This window comes from Brachyistius frenatus, unplaced genomic scaffold (assembly GCF_029030835.1).
Source record: "Brachyistius frenatus isolate BFR_SWC_R1_liver_20210118 unplaced genomic scaffold, ASM2903083v1 Contig_267, whole genome shotgun sequence".
NCBI classification, from domain to species: Eukaryota; Metazoa; Chordata; class Actinopteri; family Embiotocidae; genus Brachyistius; species Brachyistius frenatus.
Window position 1 is genome coordinate 241,574 of NW_027210866.1, and position 18,220 is coordinate 259,793.

At 42.6% G+C, this 18,220-nt stretch overlaps 2 protein-coding genes across 5 annotated transcripts in view; both read left to right on the forward strand.

Annotated features, from left to right (window-relative positions):
* Window positions 1-18,220, forward strand: part of LOC138634537 (eosinophil peroxidase-like) — an 86,289-nt gene that overhangs the window by 7,203 nt on the left and 60,866 nt on the right. The window lies entirely within an intron of this gene.
* The window catches only part of ebf2 (EBF transcription factor 2), a 29,471-nt gene continuing 13,966 nt past the window's right edge, over window positions 2,716-18,220 (forward strand). For 2 of the 4 annotated variants that reach the window (XM_069721556.1, XM_069721558.1), the window contains exons 1-6: window positions 2,716-3,263; window positions 5,075-5,231; window positions 6,966-7,029; window positions 8,515-8,570; window positions 8,685-8,758; window positions 10,310-10,378. In XM_069721556.1, coding sequence (XP_069577657.1) covers window positions 3,130-3,263; window positions 5,075-5,231; window positions 6,966-7,029; window positions 8,515-8,570; window positions 8,685-8,758; window positions 10,310-10,378 — 554 coding nt within the window. In that variant the 5' untranslated portion in view covers window positions 2,716-3,129. The remainder of the gene's footprint in view (window positions 3,264-5,074; window positions 5,232-6,965; window positions 7,030-8,514; window positions 8,571-8,684; window positions 8,759-10,309; window positions 10,379-18,220) is intronic. The other 2 variants (XM_069721557.1, XM_069721560.1) reach the window with 1 other exon arrangement.

The window sequence follows — 18,220 nt, forward strand, 5'->3', positions numbered from 1 at the left end:
ACACACACCTCCCCTCCACTACACACACACACACACCTCCCCTCCACCACACACACACACACACACACACACACGCACGCACACACACACACACACACACACACACACGCACGCGCGCACACACACACACACACACACACACACACACCTCCTCCTTAAAACACACGGGCTGACAGTCTCAGCGAGTTAAATTGATTAGAAAGACGTTTGTGGTTTGACTAATCCCCCATTTTCGCCCCGGCTCTCCGCTTCACCAAATAAAAAAAATAAAAAAAGCCACACATTCAGAGAGCAAGTCCTGCGGGTTGTGGTCATTGAGCGAGCCTGTCGCACCTGTGGGGCTGAAGAGAGGACACAAGTTGGGCCGCAACATTGAAATAACTGCAAAAACACGCAGGATAGGAAAATGTCTATTAATTTGCTAAATGATCTGTTTCCCTCAATGTCTAACATTTAGACTAAACAACAGGCTACAAGCTAACCCCTATTAATTGATTAGAGTCAATCTGTCTGAAAACCGTTCCTATAGAATCAGAATCACAATCAGCTTTATTGGCCAGGTATGTTTACACATACACGGAATTTGACTATGGTTGTAGCTTCTCTCTCAGCCTGCAAAAAACAAAAACAGACACACATAAATAGACATACAGGAAATAAATAAGCACATGTTATAACTTGAATAATGGTTCACGTGACATATCCTGCTTCTCTCTCACATGATGATAGAAACCTGTTTGATCTACCTAATGTTGACCAAAAACGATTTCTGGTAAGTGCAGGCCCACCAGGTGATCAATCAGGAATTTTTGAATATGAAATACATGTTTGGAAGGATTGCCCTGCAAACTAAAAGGGACCCAAAGAGAAAACTTACTTTGGATTAAACGTTTACAGCACTACAATTGCTCAGGGATGATTGAAATCCTCAAGCGTTTAATCCTCAACCTGGCTGCATTAAAAACCACTGAAACCATCTGAATTGACTGCAAATTTCCTGTGGTGCTTCTGTCGGACAGTCAAAGAACCAGTAAATCCCTACAAGTAACATATTGTACTGAGCATATCTATCTCGTGTTTGCAAGGAGTAAAGGAATTTTTTTTTTTTTTTTTTTTTTTTTAAGTATGTGTCATCGTGTATAGAGTTTTCATGGTTTTGGGGTTAAGTAGGACTGTCAGTCATGTTAGAAGAAGTGTGTGAGGGACACGGCGACAGGGCGGAGACTCGGCAGCGGGATTCCCCGAGACTGCTCTCATAATTGGGGGAACATCTGACTTTGTCCCGCGCTGGCAGATGGTGAGTTGAGGCGGGATCCAAGGGGGGAGATTTACATTCATTGTCCAGGCGCACAAACTCCACACAGAGACAATAGTCTCGGTAAGGGGCAAGGAACCAGGATTGGAAAAAAAAAAAACCTTTCCTTTTCAAAGCCAGACCAATGGGAGCGGAAATAAATTTTAGTCTAAAAAAAAATAATACCCCAAAACACGATATATTTTTATTTTATAAGGCCTAAACACAAAATACAGACCAAAACTTACCTCTGATAAATAATGTAATATTTTTTTTATTTTATAGAAAATCAGGCTATAATAATTGTAAACTGTGTGAATTTACATTGTTGATAAATTAGTAGTAATTGTTCTTCATGAGCAACACTTTTTGGATTTACAACAATGTGCCAAGACGAATTTCTATAGCCTAAAGCTTAATTGTTATGAAATCATATAATTCAGCAGCAAAGGAAAGTTTGTCAAACATAAGACTCTTTATATCTAAGTATTATATCTTTGTGTCAACGCTTGAATAAGAATATTATCGTCATGATGTGCTCTTGATGCCGTGACTCGTTTGGATTTTAAAAGACAGTCTGTTGTATTGATTAAGAACTCATTTCGGGGACTGTCAGGCTTCGGTCCAAACGCCAATCAGAGTGCAGCCCTGTCGGCTGCTGGCGGAGATTGATGGACCAACCAGACGGCCATTGTTGCCGCTGACACTGATGCGATGCGTCCTCAGCGGAATCACTGCGTTCAAAGGAGCAGACGGTCGAGCTGCTGAATACGCGCCTGTCGAGAGCGCACTTGTGTTAAATGTTGACTTGAATGAATAGACTAAACAGGATTTGCTGTACAGGCTATTCATAGCAATAGCTGCCCAGCATGTACAGGAGAACCTATACCCAAGTTTTAACAAGTGAATTCAAAAAGAGATAAAAGCCTTTATAAATTATTATACAAATATATTTTTTAGCATTCTGCACAATTCGGAAGTTAAATAAAATGAATAATATAATCTAGATTGTGTGTCCCCCCCCCCCTTCACTCCTCGTCCACGCACACACAAAGAAAGATCTTTCATTTCAATATCAATCAAATAATGTATTTGTTCATCCAGGACTTACAGATGCGCAACGTGTCTGCTTTAAAAAGACAAAACTCTTGTGATTTTCCAATGTTATCAACCTGGTCGAACTTTATGTGGGAAAAGTTTGCAGAGACAGTCACTGGTTGGATGCTGAATCTGGCAGAAGTCCAAACAACGGATGCACTTTACACCAATGAGAGCATCCATTTCAACAATCGGTCCCCCATATGGCACTAAGGCCCCTCCTCCACGCTCTATCCCGGCTGAGGGTCTCATTCATGCTTCAAGGCAGCGGTTCACTACAAGCTTCCTGGCCCACGAATCAACTGTTTTGATCCGATCTGGCCTTGTGACAAAGGAAGACCTTCTGCATACACTTATTCTAAAGAATCCTCTCAGGCAGACTTGCTCTCAACTGTCGGTGGAGCTGAACGCACCGAGCAGGTGATCAGCTGCGCTCGAACTGACGCTGGAGATATGCGCCTGGACAATGCTTGCAAACAGTGGAGGAATATTACTATCATGGTTTGAACCCTAAAAGAAAGTCTGTGTGGATTTTTATTAAGACGTTCTCTGAAACATCACACAGCTTCGGTCATTTATTTTTCAAAGCTCTGCTAAAGCCTAGTTTTTGCGTCACTCTGGAGGAGTGCAGCGCCTTGAAGTGGATCTTCTGTTGGTTGCAAAAGTGCTTCAACTGTCCAACTCAGTTTTGTCTCAAGTTGAAAAAAAGTACACCAAACGATCAGGACAGGGCTTAAATGTTCGGGATCCAGGAGCATCTGATACGAGAAGTGAGCGGATTAAAAGAGAGAAGTCTTGGAGAGGAGATGGATCCAGTCCGGTCGTGGGTGCGTAATGTCGGGGTTGTGGATGCGAACGTCGCTGCGCAAAGGTACAGAACAAACCCAGCTGATCTGCTGACTTTACTTTCTCCTCATCTGTTCATCAGGTGCGCTCAGGATTTTACCACCTTGACAGAATTTATTTTCCCGATCAGTGACATGATCTTAATATAGATGATTACGTGTGAATATTTAATGTTAGGTCAGGCGTCCTTTCAGAAAAGAGCTGCAAACTACTTGTTGCAAAATATGACACGAGTCCCCCATAAAACCCACCGCCCCCAAACTCGTAAAAACTTCTTTAAATATGATGAAGGCTCACCATATATTATTGTGTTAAAAGTAATAAAAGGGTAGTTATCTACACAAAAGAGTCGGTTGCCTAATCTATGTTGCCAAAACGCAAAACTTGATTATAATTTTAGATAACGTGACACACAATGAGCATTTAATCAGAGAATTTAAACTTCAGCAGGAGGTTGACTGACATTTTTAGTTTACACAAGCTGAGATATTTTCTCAAAAGTTGTATTTGACTGAAGTTAAATCTATATTTCCCAGCCAAATTATTTTAGCTGCCGTGATGTTTTTTTTTTTTATCTGGAAGCTGAAAAACACTTTTATCCTCTCTGGTTACTACACACGTTACACTTCTGAAATCTTTTTTTTTAATCCGCAGAAATATTAATTTATCTGTTGAATCATTATTCTACATATCCCAGACTGTTTTCTTCGTTCTCAGAAATGTTCGGTCAACCTCTTAATATGTTTTTAAATTAATTTGTCATTTATTTTTCAACACACAGGTCCTCATGTTTTAAACTGACTGAGTCTAAAGTTTAAACAACAGTCACAAAATCGCAGCATCGTTTTCAAGAAAAAGCAGGCAACAAGTTCAAGAGTATATTAATAGACGTAATCTCGGAAACATATGACAATTAGTTACCAATAGCATTTATTAGTTATTTAATATCATACGTAGGCTATTTGATTAAAATTAGACCGTTAAAATGTAATTTAAATCACCTCAATTGTGATAAAAGAATTATCATCGGCAAATTTTCCCTCAGACTTTTTTGTTCATAAAAGAAACGTTTCCGGCTGTTAAGACAATATTACCAATACATCTCAGTTTGAGTTGTCTAAAATATAAAATGTGTCATTTTAAACACGAAATTGAATTTACAGCAAAAATGTGTAAGCTCTCTGTTGTGCAGACCTCCAGATGTTTTTCATAAATTTGCATTTGAATTTGAATAAAAGTCCCATATACCTGACTCTTTAATAATTTATTTCAATTAAACAATCACATTTTAAATAAGATGCTTAAAGTCAGTCCCAGTCAAAAGTCCTGATTCTATTGTTAATTTTTCAGTTTTCATAATTTCAACAAGTTTTGCTTTTCACACTTTTCTTTTATTTGGACTGTAAATGTTCAGTACAAACAAAATACTTTCTCAAAGGTAAAGTGAAAGGTAAATTATCTCAGCTCTTTTTTGAATTATTGTTAATTTTTGTGGATAAACTGAAGGCAACAAGGAATAAAAAACTTTGTAACTGATAAGAAATTAATTTGCTTTTAATAACGTTTCTATTTAGTAGATAACTGCCTTTAAATCAAGGATACATATTTAGTCTAGGTTTCATGATTTACTTAAAGTAGAGAAAAGTGTCAGGTTTTCCTTTTTGTTCCTTGAGAAATCTTTCCAACCTAAAGGATTATAAACTTGTTAGATGGTAATTGAATTTAAAAAAATATATATATTTATATTTATTAGTATAAATCAGCTTATTAAACACGACGTGAATATCTTTAATATTATGAGTGTGAGCTGACTGTCTCTTCCTGTTGTGTCCTCAGTGGAGTTGCTCTGTCAAGAGCTCATTTTGAGAAGCAGCCGCCCTCAAATCTCCGCAAGTCCAACTTCTTCCACTTTGTCCTGGCACTCTATGACAGACATGGCCAACCTGTGGAGGTGGAGAGGACTGCGTTTGTGGACTTTGTTGAGCATGAAAAGGTGTGTTACGGTCTCTGAATGTTTATCTGTCATGATGACTATTAATGATATCATCAATATACCATAAAGATTTCATCTTTACTGTTCTTTCAGGGAAAATGTCACCACTTGAAACCCAAAATCCAAGACATTGTTTGCAAATTTCTTTTATCAACATTAATAGAATTTATTAGTAATATGCAATATTTCATCTGTAACCAGGTGCTCAATTTAATCTACCCCATTCCCAGTAAAGCCAAGCATATCGAACAGCTGACGGCTACATGTTTACACAAGCTTTACCCTCAATGAGCTGATGATGTGGGATTGAAAAAGAATATCTAATGACTAATTAGCAGCTTGCCTCATTAGGAGGACATCACTACTTTTTAAAATGCAAATTATGCTCGCTCCTGTTAAGTTATACAGTGAACTAATCATCAAAGTCTCATTTTCTTCATTCCCCTCTCCCATACTCTGAATACTGCTGTGGGGGGAGCTGGATTCCTCAGGTTGGACAGGAGTAAAAGAGGGAAGGCTGCGGTGTGGAGACAGTTAGAAAGAGACTAGAGGGGAGACATGTCTGGAGTGAGCCTTATGCCCAGTGTTGATGGACGTTTTTGCCTTGTGGTGAGGGGAGCGAGAACCTCCTAAATGGGCGTCTGCTCTGTCCCGTGAGAAAGACAAGGGGAAACCGTCCTGTCAGCTACAGTTCAAACATAGTTTTTGGGGGTATAGGGAGTGAGGGAGGCGGCGGTGCTAATGCCGGGGCTGAAAGCTGTCAGTGTGCTCCCCTTTGTGCCACACAGGCCAGTGTAGACTAATATGATGGCAGTGGAGAAGTTCATTTTCTGCATGGTTACCCTGGCATCTGTTTTTGCTTTGTAATTATGCAGAGGTAGAGCGATGGCATGGTGAAATAAACGTTCCTCTGTGTATATTTGCAAAACTTATGAAGCCAGGTATCCATCTATCTCCTGATGTGTCTCTTCTCATATTTAGTTTTGAGCCTGTTACTTTCCAACTTATCTTCCTGCATCTTAATTTTCACCACTTCTTCTTCCCTCCTTACAATGGTCTCCTTCTCCCAGTTTCCTACTCTCCCAGCCTCCCTGTTCTCTCTCCTCCTCTCTTGCGCTCATCTCTGTGATGCCAGCCTCCTGGGTTATTGGACCAGAGAGCATTCCTTTGAGACCACTTAGAAAGACCAGTAGAGGTAGAGGAGGAGAAAGAAAGAGGGGGAACAAGAGACAGAGAGGGGGAAAGAAGGAAGATGCGAGAGGCTAGTGGAGGGCCTGGGGGAAGAAGGGATAGCGGAAAGGAAGTTTTTCTGTCAAGGTCGACTGCTGCTCAGTCTCACACACAGTACTTTCCACTTGCTGGAACACTCTTTTTAAACACACACACAGACACACATGCACATATAACATGCCTACTACCTTGTTGCGGAGAGGACCACTGAATTTGATCTCAGGGTTTTAGGAGTTTGTATCAGAGATGATAGTTCAACCTCTACAAAGAATATCCGACTCAAGGTTAAGTGCTCAGCTTATGAGCACAACGCAGGGTCCCATCTGAGCCCTGAGCCTCCAACTCTCTGATCTCGATGCTGCTCCATGGGAAGGGTGAGCTGCAGGATTAGGAGGGGCTCACTGTGCTTAACACACAGCGGATGCCCAGCTTCACTTCTCTGTTGCCCAGTGTGCTTAACTTCATGCCCTGCATTTCTCTGTGGGTCTGTTCTCGCTTTCCAAGGAGCAGACAGGAGAAAAGACCAACAACGGCACTCACTACAAGCTGCAGCTCCTCTACAGCAACGGTGAGTAGTTCTCAGACTGTGTGTTGATTCTTTGCCCTCTTAGAAGTTTAATTTGATCATTTGGCCACAATGCTAAGCTGTGCATAGAACAAGAGTCGAAAAAGTTAAAGTGACACCAACGTGCTAACATCGCACACATATTGCCACTTAAGTAATCTTCCTCCAGGTCCTCCGCTGCCTCACCTCGCCTCATAAATTACCTGCAGCTCATTGTCTAATCACTGGGTTTGCACAATTCAGTTCTCCAAGCAGCCATTTCTGGGCCCATGTATTGGGAAATGAGGTACATGTTGCCACCAGATCCCATCCCCTCTTCTTCCTCCTCCCAACTCCTCCAACCCCCCATCGTGCTTCCACATCAGATCAGGGGATACACAGAGAAATTTGGTTCCCATGAGCCACTGCTGCCCCTACTCTGCCATTGCACTGGCACCCATGGGAGAGAAGATAAAAGACATGTTCCAGAGCAACCCCCTCATACACACATACACGCACGCAAGCACATACAAGCACACCAAAAGCACTTCCTCTACATCCCCTCCTCTCATTCCCTTCCCCCAAGCAATATCAAAGGCATCTCAATCGAGACTTTGATGAGAGGAACACATTTTAAAAGCAATACTCTCCAAAGTCTCTGTAAAAAAAAAAATCCATGGGTAATGTGCTCTCCTCTCGAGAAGCAATTCATTACATGTTGTTTCCTTCTCTAGTGTAATTTACAGAGGATTTAAAGCATCCAAAGGCTCAGGTGTTTCTGGAAATCTCACCCAGAGACACACCTGACTACAAAGAAGTGTGAGAAAAAAAAAGAAAATAAAAAGGCCTTTGCTTTTCAGGTAACCCACATTTTAGTGTGCAACAAAACCTCCTGTCAGTCAACTAAACTCGGGACTAAATCACAAGTCAAAGCAGAACCAACCACAAAAAGAACAGCTTGACAAGTTGTGAGAATCTTGTTGTAAATGGTGGCCTCAAAGCAGAACATGACTAGTAATCATCAAACATCAAATAACTCTCAATCCCCTCAGAAACCATCATGAAGAAAATATGAACTGCATGCCAATTTTGTTCCTCCATGTGGGCTGCACAGAGTTCAATGCTTTCTCTCAGAGCTTGTCCAGAGATTTGAGAAACAAATATTTATATAATAAATCTTTCCATTTTATTTTGAGAATCGACAGTATGTGCTTTTTTGTATTGACTGATTAGAGAAGCTTAGAGAGTTTAAGTACTCAATATGACATTTTGCAATTAATGTTGACTAAATAAGTGTTAATTTAGTATTGATTGTTGATATGGAGGTTATTTGCAATAAAAATATCTATTTCTAGCTTGAGCTCTCTTCTATCCCATTTACATTTAACTAAAGACCTGAAGGTACACATCCAGTTTGATTGGAAAAATGTTCCCCCTCAACAATATCTCTCATGCTTAAAATACAAATTTAAAGTTATTGTTAACATCCAGTTTCTTTTCTCTTTGCAGGAGTTCGTACCGAGCAAGATCTTTACGCACGACTTATTGACTCTGTCACTAAACAGGTGGGTTAACTCTGTCTTGGTGAAAGGGATTCCACTTTCAACTGTGTAAACAGGAGTTTATTTATTCAGCATGAAACTGAATCTGTCCCATCGTTCCTTATTTCCTCCTCTCAGCCCATATCATATGAAGGACAAAACAAGAATCCAGAAATGTGCAGAGTTCTGCTCACACATGAGGTTATGTGCAGGTGAGTGTGTCTCGCTCTCTCTCTCTCTCTCTCTCTCTCTCTCACACACACACACACACACACACACACACACACACACACACACACACACACACACACACACACACACACACACACACACACACACACACACACACACACACACACACACACACACACAGTTAAGCCTTCACCCACAGGGACAAAATCCAAATATCCATTACTCTCTTTCACTCTGTTTTGTCTCAGTCAGCTTGAAATGTGGTTTAGGGACAACGCTTAGGGCACTACTTTTTTTGAGAATTAGTCTGTTATTGAACTTGTAGTCTAGGCTGTCTGTCATCATCCTTGTTACAGTGGTAACCCCCTGCTGCTTTCTGCTGTAACGCAGCATGTCTCCAGGCCAGCTCCAGTTTCCTCTTGGAGCTCCTCTTTCTCTGGCCTGGGGTTTCGCAGTCAGACCTCAGCTGACAGCACCAGACACTTTAGCGGAATAATCTGCCTTTTCCTCGAGGAAATATAATTCCAGCACTAATGTTTAGCCAAGAGAGCATGTATGAACTTTGTCAACATCGGATGAGAAGTGTAGTTGGTGCAGCCAGTGTCAGAGAGTTTTTTTTTTTTTTTAAAAAGCAGAGCAAGTTTAAGAAGTCTGGTCATGACTTAGAGACCAAAGGGTTTTGGTTCTTATTTGGTGATTAAAAGAAAATAGGTAAAATGAAGGTGATGGATGGAGAAGAACATGAAGAGAGCGGTCTGGAAGCAGGGCAGTGACCTAGGATTTTGAGGGCAGCAGGGGGAAGGATAGGGGGCTGGGGCATGGGGAGAAGGGCTAAGACAGAGTGGGCTTTGCCATTGTGTAGCCAGCAGATGCCCGAATGTGACTCACAGCTGGCTAATAACAGAGCCGAAGAGGCAGAGGGCAAGCGTCACAGCTGGGGAGTGAGGCCGTCTGACAGGGGGGCGGAGGGGGGCAGGGCAGGGCCAAGCTGGGACACGAGAGGGGTGAGGCGAGGTGTAGGGGTGGCAGATGGTTAGGGGTGGGGGCACTTTTGTTATGCAGTGAAGGGGACTTTGGGGGGGCGGGTGGGGCGGCCAGCAGGCTGCTCGGACAGGACTGCTGAGGAATAGTAGGATGTTGTGGGACGGTGCGTGTGTGTGTGTGTGTGTGTGTGTGTGTGTGTGTGTGTGTGTGTGTGTGTGTGTGTGTGTGTGTGTGTGTGTGTGTGTGTGTGTGCGCACACGCAATGAGGCTGTGTGGGGGTTGAGTTTGATTTCAAAATCAATGTGACAGATTGCCTGGCTGGCTTTTCACTTTTGAATGGTCTCTCACTGTTTGTAGGGTGTGTTGTTGTACCTTTTCTTCCTCTTTTATTCTTTTGTCTATTCTTCCCCTCCCCTCTCATGCCTCCTTTGTGCGTTCCTGGATCTTGGCCGACTGCAGGGCAGAGTAGTCTGGGCCTGTGGATGTGGATGGGCCAGACAAATGATGACTCCTCCCTGCTTAATTTGTTTTTTTTTCCCCAACACTGACTTTTTCCTCTTTTCTGTTTCTTTAACCGCTCACTCAAGTCGCTGTTGTGAGAAGAAAAGTTGTGGCAATCGCAACGAGACGCCCTCTGATCCAGTCATCATTGACAGGTAATGAGATCACACACAGTGTCCATCACCTCAAACATTCACCCCTTCATACTTAATGTTCAGACTGACCTGTCTTTGTGTAATGCACTGACACATCCTCTCACAGTGACACGGTGAGATCAGGGTTTCATGTGACTGTTCTTGTGCTGGGATTTAACCAATCAGTCGCTGCATTTACAGCCTCTAAAAATAGTCACCCTAGAGAGAAAAGCAGATAGTTGAATAGAAGCTCCTACTGCAATGTCATTGATGTATGGGCTCAATATAATTCTGCTGTCGTGTTAATATTTGTGTGTTCACTTCACATATCATATTTAATTGTGCATGTATGCCTCAAATAGCAATATTAGTATTTAAACTGCAGTGAGAAGTGCTCATTGCAGTCAGTCTTCCTGAATGTCAGTGTACACTGGGCGGCTGTGGCTCAGATGGTCGAGCGGATTGCCCACTAATCGGAAGGTCAGCGGCTCCTCCTGCCCACATGCCTAAGTGTCTTTGAGCAAAACACTGAACCCCAAATTGCTCCTAATGGCGTACCATTGGTGTGTGAATGTGTGTGAATTTATACCTTGCATGGCAGCGCAGCCTGATTAGTGTGTGAATGGATGAATGGGAAACAGTGTAAAAGCGCTTTGAGACCGTAAGGTGATGAACAAATACAAGTGCAGACTATTTACCATTACTGTATCGATGCAAGCAGGCTGTAAGGGCGTTCGTGTCTGTCTCCCATGTGTTTCTCTCTCTTCAGCTTTCTGTTTATCTGTTGATCTATTTTCAGCCTGCTGGGATCTGTTCCAATTTGGTCACTCATCTCAACATTGCACTTGAAACTTGACCAAAGCAAAGATTTACCTTTATCAGAAGCATGTGGGCCTTTCATACCACCAGGCAGGCTCACATGTGTAATAAATGTTCACCATGACAGCCAGTTATCAGACTTAAAGGCAGATGACCGCCCCTGTAATCAGCGTGTGTGAGAGCCTTCACGTCTTAGGGATTCTGGAGGTCTCGCACTGTCTGCCTGGCATTAACCAGTATGATGAATGCTCATAAGCGGACCGTATGTGAAATACTTTCTCTGTGATGTCATAAATGCAACCTTCATCACCTGTTCCTCCCTCACTCCCCTCTTTCCCCTTCTTCTTCACTCTCTCCTTCTCTACAATTGTCTGTCTAGAAAACACTCACTTCATAGACGTCAAGGACCCTTTTCTTTCCCCTCCTCAGTTCAAGCTGGCTGGCTGTTGACAGTGTGTCTCAAAGGATCTCAGCTGAAGATAGTTTTCATATAACGGAAAAATTGGGCTGTTGTCTTATGAATTTTCCCAGAATACCTTGGAGCAGCTGCTTTTCCCATTTACTGTAGTGCATTACTCTCACAATAACCCCCTCCGCACCCTTTTTAAACTTCCTCCTAACATGGCTCTTCAAAATTTGTTTGCAAGTGGCTTGGTGGTGTGCCGGTGAGGAGGGAATAATCTATGTTTCTTTGTGACTGCTGGTGTAAGTGGGTGAAGGCTGGTGTGCAGCTTTGAGGAATGATTTAAATGGAATCATTGACCTACTGTACTCTCTAATCACACTGGGCATATCCCGTCCTGATGGGGGCTTCTCCCACTTGACTGGCCTGCGAAATCCTCTCCTCAGGGAGCAGCCTATTAGCAGCCAGTTAATTTCTGATAAGCCAATGGAATTTTTGCATGGCCCCGTGCCCTTTTATCCCACTTCATGGGCACTTTTCACTTTCAGAAAGTAAAGAAATTGGCAGGGCAAGATGGGTGTGCATGTTCCCAGGCATGTATGCATTGTTTGTGTGCACACAGACGGATGTATATTTTCATGTGTGTGTGTGTGTATATTCTCGCACTCTTATTTATGTATGTATATGGCTGTGCGATTGTCTACGTGCCTCTGTGACCCCTACACTGACCTTTTTCCCTAGTCACTGCTTGGGTCTTAAATTATTCATGTGTGTGTGTGTGTGTGTGTGTGTGTGTGTGTGTGTGTGTGTGTGTGTGTGTGTGTGTGTGTGTGTGTGTGTGTGTGTGTGTGTGTGTGTGTGTGTGTGTGTGCAGTTGTGTGTGTGGAGGAGACGGTCTGTTTCTGTGGCTCCAGTAATCAGCCTCCTGCTCCCAGCCCCAACACCTGTTCTCCAATTAACATGCAGCGTGCTGGGGCCCACTCGCTCCTATCGCCTAGTCACTGCTTTCTACCCTTTTTCTTTATTCTCTCACTCAGGGCTGCGCTCCCTTCCTCCCATCTGTACTCCTGCATACCCCTCTTGCTCTTTCCATTTGCTCTCACACACTCCTACTGTGCGTGCACTTACTATTTTCACTCCCTATTGCTTAATTCCCCTGCTCCTCTTCTTCTTCCTTTGCGTTACCGTCTCCTTCACCCCCCTCCCTTTAGCCTGTCTAATTTTGCCATAATTAGACGGTGTCATTAGGACACCTACCCAAGCACAAGGGAGTTTGCAATTCCCCAAACGGCCCAAACCCCCTCTTTTCTAATCTCCTTTCCATATTGTTTCAGTTTTCCCTCTCCCCCCCCCAACCCTTCTTCTGCTGCTGCTGCACCCCCTCCACCTCCTCTTCTCCCTAATCCTGATTTGAGTGAAAGGAGAGAGAGGAGATCACAGCTGATCCATTGGGAGGGGTGAAGGGACAGAGGGTGGGGGGACCGAGGGATGAAGAGGGCAAGGGCAGCCGTTGACAAAGAGATGACTCAAGTCATTGAGAATTATCTAATGCCTCACTGCCTGCTGTGTCTAATAGTTTTACATCTGTCTAATCTTAACATCGGTGAACTGTTGTAGTCACAGGCCTGATGTGACTTCTCTGTTTTCAGAATGTCACTTATCTTTGACTGATGGACTGAGCTGTTCACTGATTGGTGAGATGATTTATCAGTAGATAGATAGATCGATGCCTCTGAGCTCATCACCATAAATGTAACTCTTCAAACTGTTCTTCTTTTTTGATAAGTATGTTTAAAGAAATATTCCATTTATCCATATAATCTGTACTGAAACCTTTGTGGATTGTTTAAAAAAAAGATTTTGACAGTTTTGGTTTGGATTTTAAGTCATTTATCAAAAAAACAAAAACAAAAACACAAACCAAAACCAGTAACCACTGGCTGCTTCCAGCTGCTTTTAAAATGAAATATCACTGCTCTACAGCTTCACACCTTTGGGTGTCGAATTCCTAAACTGTATCAATAATCAACAAATCAATCAAATGAAAAATATAAACCAGCCCTATCTATAATACGGGTATTTTCCGCAGTCTCCCTTACCTCCACTGTGAGAAAAACTCATCTACCTTGAGAAGTTCTCAATATTAACCCTGGTAGATCTGTTAATTGTGGCATTATTGCCATACTGACCTCTGACCTCTGAGAAACTATATTGGTTCTGGGCCAAAGCTGGCCTCAGTATTTATGAGTGAACCATTGGGTTTACAATGGAGACAAGCAGATGTCAGTATTAGTATTAGACTGTGTTTGGATGGGAGGGGTCAGCTCTCAGTGTGAGTGCGTGCTTTTATATTTGGCTAAGAAGCTGAGATCAATAGTTGGTCATAAGGAGTGTGTGGAGTGATTCATCGTAAGGCAAGAGCCTTGTGAGGGGCAGTGTGGTGATCAATGGCAAGCACTATCTCACTAATTGATCGTGTTTCCAAGAGGGGGCTTTTTTTTTTTTAACAAGCCGGTGCTCAGAAGAACGAAGAATAATCAATAAAAATTTTCCAATGTTGTCAATATGGCCCTTCCCTCCCCCAGACTCAAAATGAGCTCACAAAGAGTCTTACATACTTGTACACACCACTTTTGAAAAACCCACTTCCATCTGGAACAACAAAGTGCCATTTTTTTTGTGATTTCTTTATATTTTAATGGGATAATCCTGCTTTCTAAGTTTATTATTTTACAATTTAAACAATGATTAGTTGTCCTGAGAGATGACTTGACTTCAGATGCTCAGCTCAGAGAAGAATCCATTACTCTTAATCTCAGGTTGTGGGTTGTATTGATCTGTTAGTAGTCTTGGTTCTAGTTATGTGCATGTACCACAGGTTTTTTTTCAACTGGTGAGTTTTTTTTAACTGGTTAATCGATGTGCAGAAGATTGCTTTAGTTTCGGCTCAATTACCAAATTCTCCAATTCAGTGTATATGATTGCAGTTATTAGCTGTTAATTCCTTGTGCTGATATGCTCAAACCTTTTTTCCTTGTGAAAATACATCTTACTGTATAGCCGTGTACAAACACACATGCACACTGTGCCCCAGTTCTGCAGTGCAGTTAAACTATATATCTTTTTTTATAGTCCTTTATGGATTATCACTGTCTGGACAGTTTGACAATAAACTATTCAGATATCATTTTTCTGGTCTCTGCCACTGTGGTCTATCAGACATGCAGTCTGACCATCTGTTTTGTTGTTAGTACTTCCACCTGCTTGTGCCAGCCTGTCACAAAGTAATTAAAAAAATAATTTATGATGTTGCCGGACACTTCCCTGTGCGCTTCCTACAGGGTGTTGCTGTCTACCTGTTCTCACAGCGGTCCCCAGAGTTTCTTCTTGTCCTGCTAACGGTGGGGAACACTGGACTCCTCATTCTTCAGCTTTAACCAAAAAAGAAAATAGAAACTTCAAGACTCTTTGGGAAAAGAACATTAAACTATCAGCCAAAGAATAAATGCAGCAACATTTTTTTGGACAGTGTCAGGGGTCGAATTCCTCCCCTGTCCCAGATGCATACTCAAGTTCTGCCGCCAAGTCGCCCTGTTAGGTCATCATATATGCACTTGAGAGTTTTATGTGTGAGACAACAATGTCATTTTAGGAGGCTGTTTCTCATAGCCCCAGTATAATATTCTCCTTTACTGTAGCTGTCAAGTGAAATTTATAGCTCTCTCTGTGGATATTGGCATGCTGTGTTTGTGCTGCCATTACCTTTTCTGTCACATTGTTTTAAGATGACGTTTTCTGGTGGTTAGTAAACAGCTGAAAGGTTCAGTGGCTTAATGATTTCTGAATTAGACATTTTAGAAATCACAACTCAGTTTCACATTTTCCTTATGAACGCTCAGATCTTTTAGGCAAGAAATAAAACAAGTCCAGTCAGCTTGCTTCTAAAGTCAAAGATATCACAACGTTTTGATAGATTTCATCCGGAAATCATCGGTGAGGACTTTAAGTAACTAGCTGCACAGCAGAAGAGGATCGTTTTCTCCTCTGCTATCCAACTTATAAGAATGTGAAAAAGGGCAGTTCTTTTCTTCATTTGAGCATCTGGTTGCAGAAAGAACTGCAGATGAAGTTGTTGAAGTTGTTGCAAACGGAGACATCTCCACCTTCAACTCATGTTAGCTCTGCTGAAGCTGGTTGAGTTGTTAGGTGCATAATGAAGGAGGCAAAGGTGAATTACATCACTTTGTTTGTGTGTGTACAGTCAGTTAATTTGGTGGTGTGAAATCCATCAGGTGTTAAGTGTTACAATTGCATGAAATATGTTGCTCTGGGTACTTGGGTGCAGCATACCCTGCTCAATGAGTTTAAGGTTTCTGATGAATGTCTTCCAACCTATCAGATGTTGTAACTAGGGTGTACCCCACCTTCACATTCAGCTGGGATAGGCTCCAGCCCGCTTGTGATCCTGTCCAGAGAAAAGCTGGTATAAATAATGGTTGGCAACGTTGCCTTACAGTTGCTGATGGACTTCACTAAAGAGACTAATCAGTTTGTAGAGTAGCTGGTTTGCACTCCCAATCTTCCTTATCACATTGATGCAGAGTAATATGTATGCCCATATTACCTGTCTGTCACATATATATACATACATGCACCAAGACAAAGTCAGACACACTTCTTTCTCAGGTCTATCCCTGGTGGGCTGGTACTGTCCAGTCCCTCCAGACCCCCTGTCAGCGAGCCCCTCAGGCAGGGGACCAGGCAGCGTAGCGACAGGGCCCTGAGGCTCTAGTGCACACCGCCTCACACAGCGGAGCGGCACACAGGCTGGACCACTGAGCAGCTGGCACAGGACCGAGGGGATGGCTCCTCCCTTGGGGCAATGCAAGCAGGAGAATGACACAAAGACAGACAGGGAGAGACGATGCAATGTCCAGAATATCAAATTCACTGACAGGTATTGCTTCAAACAGTGAGAGCCTCACTCAGAGTTTGACTGGTAAAAATGAGTTCAGGGACCTTTGTTATAGCTCAAGCTTCCTACGATGTGGTCTCATGTGAACTGGGAAGACCCTGGACTCCAGTGTGCCAAGGAAGTGTATAATGAGTGGTGGTAGGTTATGTGCTGAGTTTGTGTTTGGTCACCTTTGCTCTGCTTCAGCCAGTGTTGGCTGTTGCGGCTTGAACCCTGGCACAAGGAGTAGGCCTGGTTTATTTTTTTAGAGAGCCTACAGAGGGGGCAGTAGGAAGCAGAGAGCAGAGGAGAAATGTTTTGACAGGAAATGGGAATGGATTACCAATGGGCTAATGTGGAGGAGCAGCAGGGGGACTTGTAGAGTGGGTGGGTTGCAGTGGGGATGGGGGGGAATTAGAACTTTTGAGTTGCTCCTCAATGACACTTTGAAAAGCCTTGTGCTCCCAGAGTTGGTGGGGAAAAACCCTCCCATTTGTCGGGCCACTAATAAGGTTCACCTTTGCTTGAGCAGTGAAGAGATTAAGTAGGGGCACTCGGAGGATCAAAAGGGGGCAGATTAGTGTGATTTAGAGGTCCTTCAGATTGTAGGCAAGTGAACAAGTGTGTTGTTATGTGTGTGCGATTTTGGATTTTTTTTGTTGTTGTTGTCTGTGGGTTTATTTTTTGTGTGAAATTCCTGCATTTGCCATTTATTTTGTAAAAGGATCCTGTATCAGTGCAATCAGGATCTCATGTGCGTGTGTATGTGTGTGGGTGTGGAGTCAGAGGCCAGTTAGCAGTGGTATTTAGGAACAAGGGCTGTTTTCTTTGGCTGGATGCTGCTGCTGGGGGTGGAGCTATGAGTGTGTGTGTGTGTGTGTGTGTGTGTGTGTGTGTGTGTGTGTGTGTGTGTGTGTGTGTGTGTGTGTGTGTGTGTGTGTGTGTGTGTGTGTGTGTGTGTGTGTGTGACTGGGTTTGGTCAAACTCCTCAGTTAAAGTCTTAGATTTCACTAATGACTTAACAATACCCCCTGCTGCTGGGCCGGCCCCACCAGCCACCTTGTTTTCTGTTTGTCTGTTTATCTGGGATCTGCACAGACTATGTTTTTCTCAGGTGTTAGTTTTCTCGAAAAATCCCCACAAACATTTTCAAACACTAATATTTACACACCTGCAGTATATCTTAAATAAAATTGGATTAAGTATCCCTGTTGGCTTACACTTGAGGCAATTATTCTTCCTTCGGGTCACGGAAAAAGCAGCCAGGCAAGGATGTTGTATAGATCCAGTTTTAATACAACAGATCTACATTTTAAAAAACTTCTACAAGTACTTTTTTTTTTTTACACCATGCTAACAGGATAATGTGTTGTAGAGTACAGTATAGACTTGTGCACTATACGGTATATAAAGTTAAGAAAAAGCAGAACTCACTGCTCGCTCCTTTGTGTTTTGCTGCCTGAATCATTTGTGTGACAGATATTGTGTTTTCTCGTCATGGTTGAAAATAGAAGTTAAATGAAAACAGTAATAGTCATTTAACAATTGCAATGTCACTGCATTCTTTTGGATTTGTGCGTGAATGTATGTCAGTGTGTGTGTGTGTGTGTGTGATAGTCCTGATGAATCTGTCAGGGCTGAGGGCAGGGGGTGATGTGACTGCTGACAGGCTCCCAGCAGGCATGCT